The following is a 14,021-nucleotide window of genomic DNA, read 5'->3' as shown; positions in this document are numbered from 1 at the left end:
GTCTGTCTGCAGCGTTTGCCCTGCAGCTCTTCTCCCTATCTGCTGTCGAAGGATCCTCCATGCTCGGACAAAGAGGTTGCTCTTTCAAACCTGTGCAAGGAAACAGAGCGGCAGGCCTTTGTTTTGTGTCTTTTCTTTTTTATTATTATTATTTTTTCCCCACTAATTTTAGGAGCTCCTGCCGCGTGGCCTCCGGGGCTGCTTTGGCTCTTTTCCCAGGTGGCCTTACAAAGAGGGCAGAGCCCATCTCCACCTCCCGTTATCTAGATCAGAAGCCGAGTGCGGCGCAGGCTGTGTGTCTGCGGGTGTCCAGGATCCACTGGGAGAGCGATGCCGGGGGCTGGGGGCTGCTCTCCTCCTCCGTCAGGACTTCGACCCAATCTTATAGAAGAGGATGAGGGAGACCACCATCGCAGCCAGCTGAGAGGAGAAAGAAGCACAAACCTGGTCTGCAATAAACTAATAAACTAGCCAAAGCATGCACCGCAGCAGAGGGAAGGAAGAGGTGCCGGATCCTAACTCCAGTCAGCGGCAGATCCCCCCTGCCTCTGGTGGAGGCTGCATGGCTGTGACTCACGGTCTGATTCCCCCCCACCTGCAGGTATAGCTTGGAGGGGGCACTCTCCCCTCAAGAAAATGTTTTGGGTGAGTGCTGAGTTGGCCCCCCCACCCCAAGCAGTCAAACTGTGCTTACAGCCCTGCCCAGAGCCTCTTCCCAGGGGCACTCTGGGCCCAGCCTGGCATGTGCCAGCGTGTCTGTGGGCGCCGCAGGGGATCGGGAGTTACTGTCTCTTGTGAGTTGGTCTCCCACAGCGACTTGAGTGAAAACATGTAATCTCGGGCCACTGGGGATCCTTTGTATTGCACAGCAATTACAGTTTAAAGTTTGTAAAGAGACTCGATGTCCTTAAAAGAAAGGTGCCTGGGACCTAGGTCTGCAAAGCCTGCAGCTCTGAGGATGGCTACCTGTCATCCCTCTGCACATCCCCAGTGTGAGTACAGCACAAACAGCTGACGAGGGAGCATGGAGGAGGAGGAGCACAGCACAAACAGCTGACGAGGGAGCATGGAGGAGGAGGAGGAGGAGCACAGGCTTGGAAAGGCCAAAGCACGGACCACAGCACAAACAGCCGGAGAGAGGCCTCAGGAGAGGAGACAGCCAAAGCACGGACCACAGCACAGACAGCCGGAGAGAGGCCTCAGGAGAGGAGACAGCCAAAGCACGGACCACAGCACAGACAGCCGGAGAGAGGCCTCAGGAGAGGAGACAGCCAAAGCACGGACCACAGCACAGACAGCCGGAGAGAGGCCTCAGGAGAGGAGACAGCCAAAGCACGGACCACAGCACAGACAGCCGGAGAGAGGCCTCAGGAGAGGAGACAGCCACAGCACAGACAGCCGGAGAGAGGCCTCAGGAGAGGAGACAGCCACAGCACAGACAGCCGGAGAGAGGCCTCAGGAGAGGAGACAGCCAAAGCACGGACCACAGCACAGACAGCCGGAGAGAGGCCTCAGGAGAGGAGACAGCCAAAGCACGGACCACAGCACAGACAGCCGGAGAGAGGCCTCAGGAGAGGAGACGGCCAAAGCACGGACCACAGCACAGACAGCTGAAGAATGAGACTGGCAGAAGAGAGAACGGCACCGCGGAAATACATTCAGCTTTACCTCTAGTGCACAAATCCCCAGTGCCACGCCGCCAACAATTTTCCCATTTTTGTTCAGGAAGACTTGAAACGCCAGATAGCAGCCCTAGAAGGGGGGGGGGGAAAGCACAGGGCGTCGGTGCATTTAGCTGTGCGAGGGACTACCCGGAACGACTGCTCTAAGGACCGGCTTTTGCTTGTTTACTTGCTCTCTCTGTGCCAGAGCGCGGGAGGGCGAGGTGGCTCGGGCACCACTGGTCTGCCCTTCCTTGGCGCGCTGCGCTGGGTGAATGCGCTGCCTAGCTGCGTGCACGCTGGCTGACCGGGCTGCGGCGTGTATTGACCGGGGCGGTCGTCCCTGCTGTCCCCCGCCGCTGCCCTTACCTTCACCTCCGGGTCGATGGTCGTTTCCCTGCAGGGGTCCTTGCTAGAGCAGCAGGGAAGGGGGTAGCTGTTGTTGGCCATACTGGAGAAGGACGAGTTCTTGAAATCCGTGTAGCTGTTGAACCCGCAGCACTTCAGCTGGCATGAGAGAGAGAGACAAAAAAAATGAATAAAGATTCAGGCTGGGGGGCTTATGATTGATTCGAATCTTTCATTCACTCCCCAAACCTCTAGCATAAGTTTTTTTTTATTTTTTTTAGGCCTTAATCGAAGGCCGCATCCTTTTTTTTTTTTTTTTTTGGATCTAGGTGATCTGAAAACTCTTATTCGTTGCTTGGTAAGCGGTCGCCTAGACCACTGCAATGCTCTTTATCAAGGCATAGCCCTCGCACTCTTTGAAAAGGATTCGGATTTTACAGAACCCTGCGGCAGAGTAGGTTTTTGGGAACAGGTAGGACCCATGTTCTCCATCCCCGAAGCGCTTCCAGTTGTTTCCAGGATAAGATTGAGGATCTCGTGTCTGCCCAGGGGGGGCTTCTCTTCCCCCCCCCCCCCCCCCCACCTCTCTAACCTTCCTGTCTGTTACCCATCTCTCCAACAAGAGAACCTGTGAGGTTTCCCTCCCCTAGGGAGATTAGATGGCAGGGAGTTCGAGAGCCCAGCTTCTCACTCCGCACCTCTATAGTGAAAGTCCTTGCTTTGGGTGCTCTGCCTATGGGAAGTTTAGGAAACAGATTAAAACTTTCATCGTTTGTTCAAGCTTTTATAATGAGCTGTCCTTGCCTTGTTTTGTTCTTGTCGTATCTGCTAAAATTAATATAATGTAGCTATCATAGTTTATAGGCAGGTGCCTTTATCAGTTATACTGATTTTATTGTGTTTATGATTTTTTTTTTACTGATATTTATTGCACATGGCTTTGATTTTATTTATTAGAAAGGCGATTAATTACATAAACAAACTAAACTCAGCCAGCCTCCTTGAAAGTACATGCCGGTGTGTGTGGGTGACACTGGAGCAGGTCCCCCTGCCCTGCATGATCAGCCCCTCTCTCCTCTCACCTCCTTCATTGTGGCGTTCCAGATGGTGGTAATCTCAGGTTCCATCCCGTAGTCCTCTCTCAGGCTTTTCAAGGCCCAGTCGTTCACGTGTTCCAGGAAGATCTGGGACTGGGAGGAGGAAGAGATGACAGAGCGGGTGAGAAGCGGCGCTGGCAGGGGGAGATCAGGATCCCCGTGCTTCAGGTGACCCTGGCTTCCTCCCACCCACTCACCCCAGGACGTCTATTGGCTTTTTAGGGAAGCTGGAGCTAGGGGGAGAAAGAGAGGGGGAAAGGAGGGGGGAAAACCAGGATCCGATCATCCTGATACCTCTCAGAAGGGGTCCTTTAGCTGCTAAGATCATCTAGTGCAGCAGTTCTCAACCTGCTCCTCGAGTGCCCCACAGGTTTTCAGGATCTCCTCAATGCGTATCGATGGGAGAGATTTTCATGTGGTGCCTCCACTGCATGCAAATCTCTCTCATGCATATTTACTGTGGAAATTACATTCTTTCTTTTCCACACCGCTGAAGGCAGTATATCAAATACATTTAACGCATTCAAATATCAGCATAATGTGAAAATATCCAAGGGATCACAACGCAGCAAGCAGAACAGCAAACCATAGAATAAGAAGCGTGGGATTAAAAGGGTCACTGCATCCAAACATCTGAAGCAAAATAGCAAACCTATCAAAAAGAGTGAAAACAGGGGTCATCAAAGGCCAGCAGCCTCCACGCACGCTCGCTGAGCCACCCTTCTGCGTTCCCGGTGACTTACCACGGCAGAGAAGGCCAGGACCACCACAGCTCCCGCTACCTCTGCTATGAAGATGACCAGAATGATGATGAAGAACTGCAGGGAAGGGAGAGTGATTAGAAAATGCCCTCCCATTCCAAATACCTGGTTCTGTGGGATAGTGGGAGCCTGGGGCCTATACCAGGGATTAGAGCTGAGGCACAGGGGTGGGGGGATAAAGTGACTCACCCTGAGGTCACACACAGTCAGTGACAGAGCTGGGGAGGGATTAGAGCTGAGGCACAGGGGGAAAAAGTGACTCTCCCTGAGGTCCCACACAGAGAGTCAGTGACAGAGCCGGGGATTAGAGCTGAGGCACAGGGGGATAAAGTGACTCCCCCCGAGGTCACACACAGAGAGTCAGTGACAGAGCTGGGGAGAGATTAGAGCTGAGGCACAGGGGGATAAAGTGACTCTCCCTGAGGTCCCACACAGAGAGTCAGTGACAGAGCCGGGGATTAGAGCTGAGGCACAGGGGGATAAAGTGACTCACCCTGAGGTCACACACAGAGAGTCAGTGACAGAGCCGGGGATTAGAGCTGAGGCACAGGGGGATAAAGTGACTCCCCCTGAGGTCACACACAGAGAGTCAGTGACAGAGCCGGGTATTAGAGCTGAGGCACAGGGGGGATAAAGTGACTCACCCTGAGGTCACACACAGAGAGTCAGTGACAGAGCCGGGGATTAGAGCTGAGGCACAGGGGGAAAAAGTGACTCTCCCCGAGGTCCCACACAGAGAGTCAGTGACAGAGCTGGGGATTAGAACTGATGCCCAGGGGGATGTATTGACTCGCCCTAAGGTCTCGCACACACACAGAGTCGCTGTAAAACGCTGAGGGCTAGAACTCACCAGCATCAGCATGCACCTGTTCTCCTTCACTGCTCCACAGCAGCCCAGGAACCCCATGAGCAGGAGGAAGGCTCCGATGGCGATGCAGAGATACCCCACATTTACCAGCTGCGTCAGCTGTGGTACTGCGGCCCCCAGGATCTTCACAAAAGAGCCCCCGTCCACCTTCACCCAGACTCCGATGCCCAGCACTGCAATCCCTCCAACCTGTGAGCGGAAAGACACCGGGATCAGCTCTGGACACTGCAGTCTGGGTCTCTCCAGCCAGCCGTTCCTTACAGAACTACAGTGGTGGCTGCTTGCAAATAAAACCAGGCCAGGGATCTTCCTGGAGTAAAGGCAGCAAGTCTTATTTTCCCCCCTGGTGAATCGGACCCTTCCCGGGATGTTCCGCAGGAGGCACCTGTACATGTTCGTGCAAAGCTCACGCAGCGCACGCTCTCCGCACTGATCTCCCCGTGGTTGGGTCTGCGGCGGTGTGAACGCCGTGATGGACTCGGCCATGCTTGGGACAGATAGGAGAGCAGGGCGAGAGATCAGGTGGAAGACCCGAGGGGGGGGAACTGGGGTCGGGTTGCATTTGGGAAATTTCTGCGCACGGCCAACAAAAGAGATGTGCAGACAGGACAGGCCATTTTTGGTCTTTTCCTGCCACCATTTGCCGCGTTGCTATTCTGGTCCACGCTTCTGGCTTCAGAAGCTTGAGCAGCCGTAGGACATCATTCCCTAGCGGGTCAGAGTTGGGCTCTGCTCTCTTGGGCAGATGTGCACACACATCCCCTACTTAGCTCACCTCCAGCTCCCACCCCCCCTCCATATTACCTAACCCCAAAGCTTTATGATAATATAAATAGGCAAGAACTGCTGCCTGAACAGTTAAGGGGGCGGGCAAGACCCACATTATGGGAGGGAGAGTGTGGGCCTGGACCTTCGGCTCGCGTCCCTTTGCATGGTGACATTCGATGTCCCTGCTTTTCTGTTTGCCAAGGAGCACGAGGGGGGCCGGGCTGTGCTAATGGAAGTGCACCCAGAAGCTCAATGGATGGGGGTTTGATGGGTGGAAGGTGGAGGGCGGTGGCATGAAGAGACACCTGGTAGCGGCTGAATGGTGACGGTTTGGCCCAGGGACCCCACCCCGAGCCAGTTCTCACTTACAAATATGACACCATTGAAGACGAACATCATGGTTTTCAGGAAGGAGACGCACCCCATGTTACTCCGTCACCTACAAGACAGACAGGAAAGGGTTAACAGGGGCCCCTCAGAAGGGGACTCTGCATTGCCTTCTCCATCCCAGGGCCCCTCCTGCATCTACTGGGCCCCTGCACGCAGGGCCAGGAAAGCAAGTATAGGGGGCCCCATAGGTGTAGGAGGGACCCCCCCAAGTTGGAGAAGGCAAGGCAGAGAGTCCCCTTCGAGGTGGGGCTTTCTGGTTTCAAAAGAAATCACCCCCTCCCCGTCTTATCCAAAGAGAAGAGCCTCTGCCAGTGCTCGAGGACCAGTTTCATAAAGCAGAGGTCAAAGCACTGCAGGTTTTGCCCCTCTCTCACCACAGCCCAAGTGCTGAGCAGCTCGGAGCTATGAGGCCGGGTGACTCCGTGGGGCATCGTGGGAGTTTGTAAGGTATGCGCTTAGCACCCCAGGAAGGGCAGCGGCTTCCCACAGCTGTCACTGTGAGCCCCCTCCAGTCAGGGATTCAGGAGATCCAGAACACATCTGCACGGCCGTCTCCCATGCATGCACCTTCCCATGCATGCACATTCATGGCTCGCAGATCACTGGGACGGGCAGAGCTGCACAGCTGTCATGGTGAGCCCCCTCCAGTCAGGGATTCAGGAGATCCAGAACACATCTGCACGGCTGTCTCCCATGCATGCACCTTCCCATGCATGCACCTTCCCATGCATGCACCTTACCATGCATGTACCTTCCCATGCATGCATCTTCCCATGCATGCACATTCATGGCTCGCAGGTCACTGGGACGGGCAGAGCTGCACAGCTGTCATGGTGAGCCCCCTCCAGTCAGGGATTCAGGAGATCCAGAACACATCTGCACGGCTGTCTCCCATGCATGCACCTTCCCATGCATGCACATTCATGGCTCGCAGGTCACTGGGATGGGCAGAGCTGCACAGCTGTCATGGTGAGCCCCCTCCAGTCAGGGATTCAGGAGATCCAGAACACATCTGCACGGCTGTCTCCCATGCATGCACCTTCCCATGCATGCACCTTCCTATGCATGCACATTCATGGCTCGCAGGTCACTGGGACGGGCAGAGCTGCACAGCTGTCATGGTGAGCTCCCTCCAGTCAGGGATTCAGGAGATCCAGAACACATCTGCACGGCTGTCTCCCATGCATGCACCTTCCCATGCATGCACATTCATGGCTCGCAGGTCACTGGGACGGGCAGAGCTGCACAGCTGTCATGCTGAGCCCCCTCCAGTCAGGGATTCAGGAGATCCAGAACACATCTGCACGGCTGTCTCCCATGCATGCACCTTCCCATGCATGCACCTTCCTATGCATGCACATTCATGGCTCGCTAGGTCACTGCTGCTAAGGAGCAAGGCTGGTCCTCATGCACTGTGGTCCTTGTAGTCCCTGCTTCCACCTAAGGAGCTCAGCGCTACGGGAACCAGAGAGCACCAGGATGAGGGGGGGAGGCCTGGCCTGAAAGCCCCTCTCTCGGCTCACTCGGCACCTCTATAAACGCTGTTCATTATTAGTAAAGTAAAGTCGCCTTATCCCTTTGCCACACTCAGGAGACCCGAGGGCACTGGGATCATTCTGAGGAGGGTTGCAGTGATCCGGGGACGGAAAGGTCGGGACCGCAGATCCGGGAGTTATTCATTACAAATAAAGGTGCTTTCTGGATGCCTGCAGCCAATGCAGCCCCAGTCAGCCGGGCAATATCCCTCCCTTCCTGAGAAAGAAAAGGAAGAGAGAGCAGAGTCCTGCACAGCATTTAACCCGTCTTCTCTTCCAACCTGGTGTATTACTTTGGGACTGGATCAAGGAGCCCTGGCTGCAGGTCCCGCCTGTTCTGAGAAAAATTCCCCATTACATTCTAAGGCCAAAGTTGTTTTTTTTGCAGGAATCAATTTTGGTTTTTTTCCCAACCGTGTAAAGCCCTCATTCTGCTGTTTGTATTTGTTTCACCTAAGCCTACTCGGAGGAGCTTGGAGCTCTCTCACTTGCAGTGTTTTCTTGTTTGTGATCTTCCCGTGCTGCTTCTGCACGACCTCAGGCTGTTGCTTAGGAGCAGGATCTCAGCTATAGCTGGCGGAGAGCTTTACAGGTGCACCTGCCCGGACCAGCACAGACCGAGGGAGCCCCTCTCCTCTGACCCCAGCACAGACCGAGGGAGCCCCTCTCCTCTGACCCCAGCACAGACCGAGGGAGCCCCTCTCCTCTGACCCCAGCACAGACCGAGGGAGCCCCTCTCCTCTGACCCCAGCACAGACCGAGGGAGCCCCTCTCCTCTGACCCCAGCACAGACCGAGGGAGCCCCTCTCCTCTGACACCAACATAGACCGAGGGAGCCCCTCTCCTCTGACCCCAGCACAGACCGAGGGAGCCCCTCTCCTCTGACCCCAGCACAGACCGCGGGAGCCCCTCTCCTCTGACCCCAGCACAGACCGAGGGAGCCCCTCTCTTCTGACCCCAGCACAGACCGAGGGAGCCCCTCTCCTCTGACCCCAGCACAGACCGAGGGACCCCCTCTCCTCTGACCCCAGCACAGACCGAGGGAGCTCCTCTCCTCTGACCCCAGCACAGACCGAGGGAGCCCTTCTCCTCTGACCCCAGCACAGACCGAGGGAGCCCCTCTCCTCTGACCCCAGCACAGACCGAGGGAGCCCCTCTCCTCTGACCCCAGCACAGACCGAGGGAGCCCCTCTCTTCTGACCCCAGCACAGACCGAGGGAGCCCCTCTCCTCTGACCCCAGCACAGACCGAGGGAGCCCCTCTCCTCTGACCCCAGCACAGACCGAGGGAGCTCCTCTCCTCTGACCCCAGCACAGACCGAGGGAGCCCCTCTCATCTGACACCAACATAGACCGAGGGAGCCCCTCTCCTCTGACCCCAGCACAGACCGAGGGAGCCCCTCTCCTCTGACCCCAGCACAGACCGAGGGAGCCCCCCTCCTCTGCCCCCAGCACAGACCGCGGGCGCCCCTCTCCTCTGACCCCAGCACAGACCGAGGGAGCCCCTCTCCTCTGACCCCAGCACAGACCGAGGGAGCCCCTCTCCTCTGACCCCAGCACAGACCGAGGGAGCCCCTCTCCTCTGACCCCAGCACAGACCGCGGGAGCCCCTCTCCTCTGACCCCAGCACAGACCGAGGGAGCCCCTCTCTTCTGACCCCAGCACAGACCGAGGGAGCCCCTCTCCTCTGACCCCAGCACAGACCGAGGGACCCCCTCTCCTCTGACCCCAGCACAGACCGAGGGAGCTCCTCTCCTCTGACCCCAGCACAGACCGAGGGAGCCCCTCTCCTCTGACCCCAGCACAGACCGAGGGAGCCCCTCTCCTCTGACCCCAGCACAGACCGAGGGAGCCCCTCTCCTCTGACCCCAGCACAGACCGAGGGAGCCCCTCTCTTCTGACCCCAGCACAGACCGAGGGAGCCCCTCTCCTCTGACCCCAGCACAGACCGAGGGAGCCCCTCTCCTCTGACCCCAGCACAGACCGAGGGAGCTCCTCTCCTCTGACCCCAGCACAGACCGAGGGAGCCCCTCTCCTCTGACACCAACATAGACCGAGGGAGCCCCTCTCCTCTGACCCCAGCACAGACCGAGGGAGCCCCTCTCCTCTGACCCCAGCACAGACCGAGGGAGCCCCTCTCCTCTGACCCCAGCACAGACCGCGGGAGCCCCTCTCCTCTGACCCCAGCACAGACCGAGGGAGCCCCTCTCTTCTGACCCCAGCACAGACCGAGGGAGCCCCTCTCCTCTGACCCCAGCACAGACCGAGGGACCCCCTCTCCTCTGACCCCAGCACAGACCGAGGGAGCCCCTCTCCTCTGACCCCAGCACAGACCGAGGGAGCCCTTCTCCTCTGACCCCAGCACAGACCGAGGGAGCCCCTCTCCTCTGACCCCAGCACAGACCGAGGGAGCCCCTCTCCTCTGACCCCAGCACAGACCGAGGGAGCCCCTCTCCTCTGACCCCAGCACAGACCGAGGGAGCCCTTCTCCTCTGACCCCAGCACAGACCGAGGGAGCCCCTCTCCTCTGACCCCAGCACAGACCGAGGGAGCCCCTCTCCTCTGACCCCAGCACAGACTGAGGGAGCCCCTCTCCTCTGACCCCAGCACAGACTGAGGGAGCCCCTCTTCCTGTGATACTGAGTTCCTCTCCCTGTGTCACTAGCTCAGAATGAGGGACCTCCTGACCCATATATTACATGAACTGTCTGTCTGTCTCGCTCTCTCTCTCTTTCTCTCTCTCTCCCTCTTTCTCTGCATTTGTTCTTTCTGTTAGTTATATTCCAATAGAGGTTTGGTGTTTGTTTTTTTTTTGAGAGACTGTTCTTGCCTCAGTACCCACCTCACCTGGTCAGGGGTGTTTCCAGGGCTCTGATTCTCAGTCCTGCGAGGTCTTCACTTTTCCTCGGTATTCTCCGACTGCTCTGACCTCTGCTGCGTGCCTTTCTCTTTCCAATCTTTTTTCTCCCACAGAGTGCTCTGTGCCAGGACCTGTTGCTCATTGGTTAATGGTCCTGCTCTCCTAGCGACCTGATGTGCACGATGTACTCAAGGTGTACCTGAAGTGCGGCTCTGGGATTTCAGCTCTCACCTGCCAAGTGTTCGGCTTCCAGCAGGAGAGAAAGAGCGCTTGGGAAAGCCTTGATAAGCAAATGCCATAGACCGAGGGATCCTCGACAGTAACACAGACTGAGACAGTTCCTCATCCCATATCTGGCACTAGCACAGACTGAAGGATCCTCTCTACCTGTGCTTGACACTAGCATGGACTGAGGGAGCCCCTCTCCCCTGTCTGACACTCGTGACGTCGGGTGACAGGAACCAAAATGGCGCCGGCGCTACCTTTGCCCTGTCACATGGTAAGGGCAAAGGGCCACCGGCGCCATTTCTATTAACGCAGCCGTGGCCCGAGAGCGGGAGATCGCGCCGGGACACCCCCCCCCCCCCCCCACTGGACCCCAGGTAATTTAAAACATTTTGGGGGGGTTCGGGAGGGTGGGGGATTTGTTTTAAAGGGTCGGGGTGGGTTTTAGGGTTGTTTCGGTGCGCCGGTTTTCCCGCCGATTTACGATTTGACGATTTTTTAACAAAAAAAACCATGACGATCAGATTTCCCTCCCCCCCCCCCCCCAGCCAAATTCGATCGTTAAAACGATCGATCACACGATTCACATCCCTACAAAATGGGCGTCCAGCCCTTGGGGGCGCTTTCCTGCTTTGGGTGGTTACAGCTAATGCCATCGTTTATGTAGAACTGAAATGCGAAGGGCGCTATCCGGCATGGGTTTGTTAGGGCCGTGAGTAAAAACCGTGTGCTAGGCTGGACAATACCTTGCAGCGCCGGCCCGTCCAGTGCATCCGTCTACGATTACCTTTTCCAGAGTTAGCTCAATTTTTGATGTGCACGTGTGGAAAATGCCAGCTAAAATTCACCTGGCATTTTTTTTATTCACGTCAGACCCTCTGCGTCCACAGGAAAACCTTCGCAGACTGTGTTCTCTCTGAGCACTTTTACCGGCGATAATATTATGTCTGCGAGAGGAAAAAAAAAGAAGGTGCCATGCCTGAGAGCTATTATTACTGTTGTGTGTGCAATACCGAGAAGTGAACTGCAGTCTGCACCTTTCAAAATTATACAGCCTTTTACCTACAGTCACCATTAGGAGTGCTCTAATTATTATTTGGTAGCCAAGCTTCCTCTGTCTGCCATCTGTGTGTGGCCCGGGCGCTCACAGTGCCATCACTAGCCCCAGTAGTCACTCCTTTCGCCTTTTCCACTGTTATCTGAGACTGTGATGCTAATTTGTGAGCAGCCCTAGCACATCATTATTGTGCATTCCCATGGCGCCGACAGCATACACAGCCCTGCACAGCCTAGCCACAGAGAAGCCAGGGCGGACGAGTGTATAACCCCAGGTACCAGGGGGTGGGGGGGTGTGACGGAGCGTTATATTGTATGCGCCTACTGTTAGCCCTTCCAGATCCACCAGGAGGGCGTCAGTGACTGGAGGGGACCTCCGCGCAAAGCGATCTCAAGGAATGAGACTTTCTCTGCTCCCTGAATGGCCGATCTGTTCCCTGCTGTGAGCAACAGGGCTCGCTCTGTCCCTCGGAAGGGACACAGCCCGGCATCGTCCGTGGAAAAGCCGGACATCGATTCCAGCGGCCAGCAGCTGTCAGAATTGAAGTGTTTGCCTCAGTAAAGAGCTAACTTGAAACTGGCCGAGGGGAGAGAGTCTGGATTAGGTCGTAAATTTAGGTTTGGGGAAAGGACTTTATTTAAAAATGTAATGCTCTGTCTAAAATCCTGCTACATATACCTAAAAGTTTAAAAACCACAAACTTGCCATTCTTTTGCTGAGATGCGATGCATTTATTATTGTCCCTACTGTGCTGACCAGAAATGTTAAGTTGCTACTGATCTCGGACTGGATGCTGCCATTCCACGTAGAAACATAAAATGACGGCAGGAAAGGACCAAATGATCTAGCGGCCAGTCTGCCCAGCAAGCTTTGCCGTGTAGGTTACTCCCATGCTTATCAGTTTCCCATACCGTAAACGTCGGGGCCCTCGGATGCTGTTTGAAGCCAAGTCCCCTTAACCCTTGCCGTTGAAGCAGAGAGCAATGTTGGAGTTGCATCAAGAGTATGAAGGCTTATTGGATAAGAGTAGCAACGGCCGTATCAGCAAGTCACCCCCATGCTTATTTGTTTCCCCAGACTGTAAACGTCGGGGCACTCGTTGGTTGCTGTTTGAATCCAATTCCCCTTTTCCCCCTGCCACTGAAGCAGAGAGCACTGATGGAGCTGCATCAAGAGTATGAAGGTTTATTGGTTCAGGGTAGTGACTGCCACACCAGCAAATTACCCCCATGCGCTCTTTCCTTCATTCCCATCCTCCAGCCTTGAGGGATCCACAGGGTTTATCCCAGGCCCCTCTAACATCTTTCACTGTTTCTGTCCTCACCACCTACTCCAGAAGGGCAGTCCAGGCATCCACCACCCTCTCCGTGAAGAAATATTTCCTGACGTAGGTTCTGAGTCGTCCTCCCTGGAGTCTCATTTCGTGACCCCTAGTTCTACTGATTTCTTTCCAGCGGAGAAGGTTTGTCGTTGATTGTGCATCATTGTGACCAGGAGTGGCCACTGTTGGAAACAGGATACCGGAACCGATGGACCCGGTAGGGCAGTTCTTATTACTCAGCCTACATAGCGCTTGGACAAAAAAGACAGTCCCTGCTATGAAGAGCTTACAATCTAATCAAGTCATGCAGGGCAAAAGAGGCTTTGGGAATTCAGTGATTTAAGAAAATGGTTAAAAAATCAATAAAGCTGTGAGCGGGCTAATCACAGGCGTAAAGCCCAGCACCCTATCTGGGAGGGCAGCCAGTCGGGGACCCCCTGAAGTAGCCGGCAGCTGGAAGAACCCTCTCTGAGCTTTGGTTTACATCTGGGTACTGATGGGCATTAGGTGGCAGGCTCCGCAGTAATTATTGCTATTACAAGCAGAGACAGGCCAGGGCAGGAATGGGTCTGCTCAGCCCCACAACATTAAATGCCCCCCCCCCCCCGGGGTATATTTTGCACACGTTTGCCCCTGGCCTGGGTTTAGGTAGAATCTTGCGCCCTGCTCCCACCCTCGGGCAGCTGTGCACACTGTGTGGTGCAGTGCTGTGTACAGAGGAAGGGCGCCGCGTGGGCCGGAGATGCGCTTCCTCCTCCCCTTGGTGCTTGGCCTTCGCCTGCAGCCGCCGGCGGGGGAGCCTCGGATTGGGCGGGGACGGGGCGGAGCTAAGGACGAGGCGCTGAGCGATCCGGGTACAGCGGACGGCTGCTGTGGGCGTGACCAAGGCGGAGCTGGGGGGCGGGGCGCTGGGCGCTTCGGGTAAAAGAGCGAGGTCCTGTGGGCGTGTCAGGGGGCGGGGCGCTGGGCGCTTCGGGTAAACGAGCGTGGTCCTGTGGGCGTGTCAGGGGGGCGGAGCGCTGGGCGCTTCGGGTAAACGAGCCTGGTCCTGTGGGCGTGTCATGGGGGCGGGGCGCTGGGCGCTTCGGGTAAACGAGCGTGGTCCTGTGGGCGTGTCAGGGGGCGGAGCGC

General features: G+C 56.2%; 1 protein-coding gene across 1 annotated transcript; it reads right to left on the bottom strand.

Moving 5' to 3' along the window:
* Positions 1 to 314: 314 nt before the first annotated feature.
* On the bottom strand, positions 315 to 5,929 carry TSPAN16 (tetraspanin 16). Its single transcript, XM_029585756.1, has 7 exons — positions 5,873 to 5,929; positions 4,718 to 4,924; positions 3,850 to 3,924; positions 3,092 to 3,199; positions 2,031 to 2,168; positions 1,669 to 1,752; positions 315 to 420 (listed from the first exon to the last, which is right to left on the bottom strand). Exons 1-7 carry the CDS (start codon positions 5,927 to 5,929, stop codon positions 364 to 366), a joined length of 726 nt encoding a protein of 241 aa, XP_029441616.1. The 3' UTR covers positions 315 to 363.
* Positions 5,930 to 14,021: the final 8,092 nt, after the last annotated feature.

The sequence above is a fragment of the Rhinatrema bivittatum genome, chromosome 19 (genome assembly GCF_901001135.1).
Source record: "Rhinatrema bivittatum chromosome 19, aRhiBiv1.1, whole genome shotgun sequence".
Classification (NCBI taxonomy): Eukaryota; Metazoa; Chordata; class Amphibia; order Gymnophiona; family Rhinatrematidae; genus Rhinatrema; species Rhinatrema bivittatum.
The sequence above is the reverse complement of the archived record's forward strand: the minus strand, read 5'-3'. Positions and strand labels throughout refer to the sequence as shown.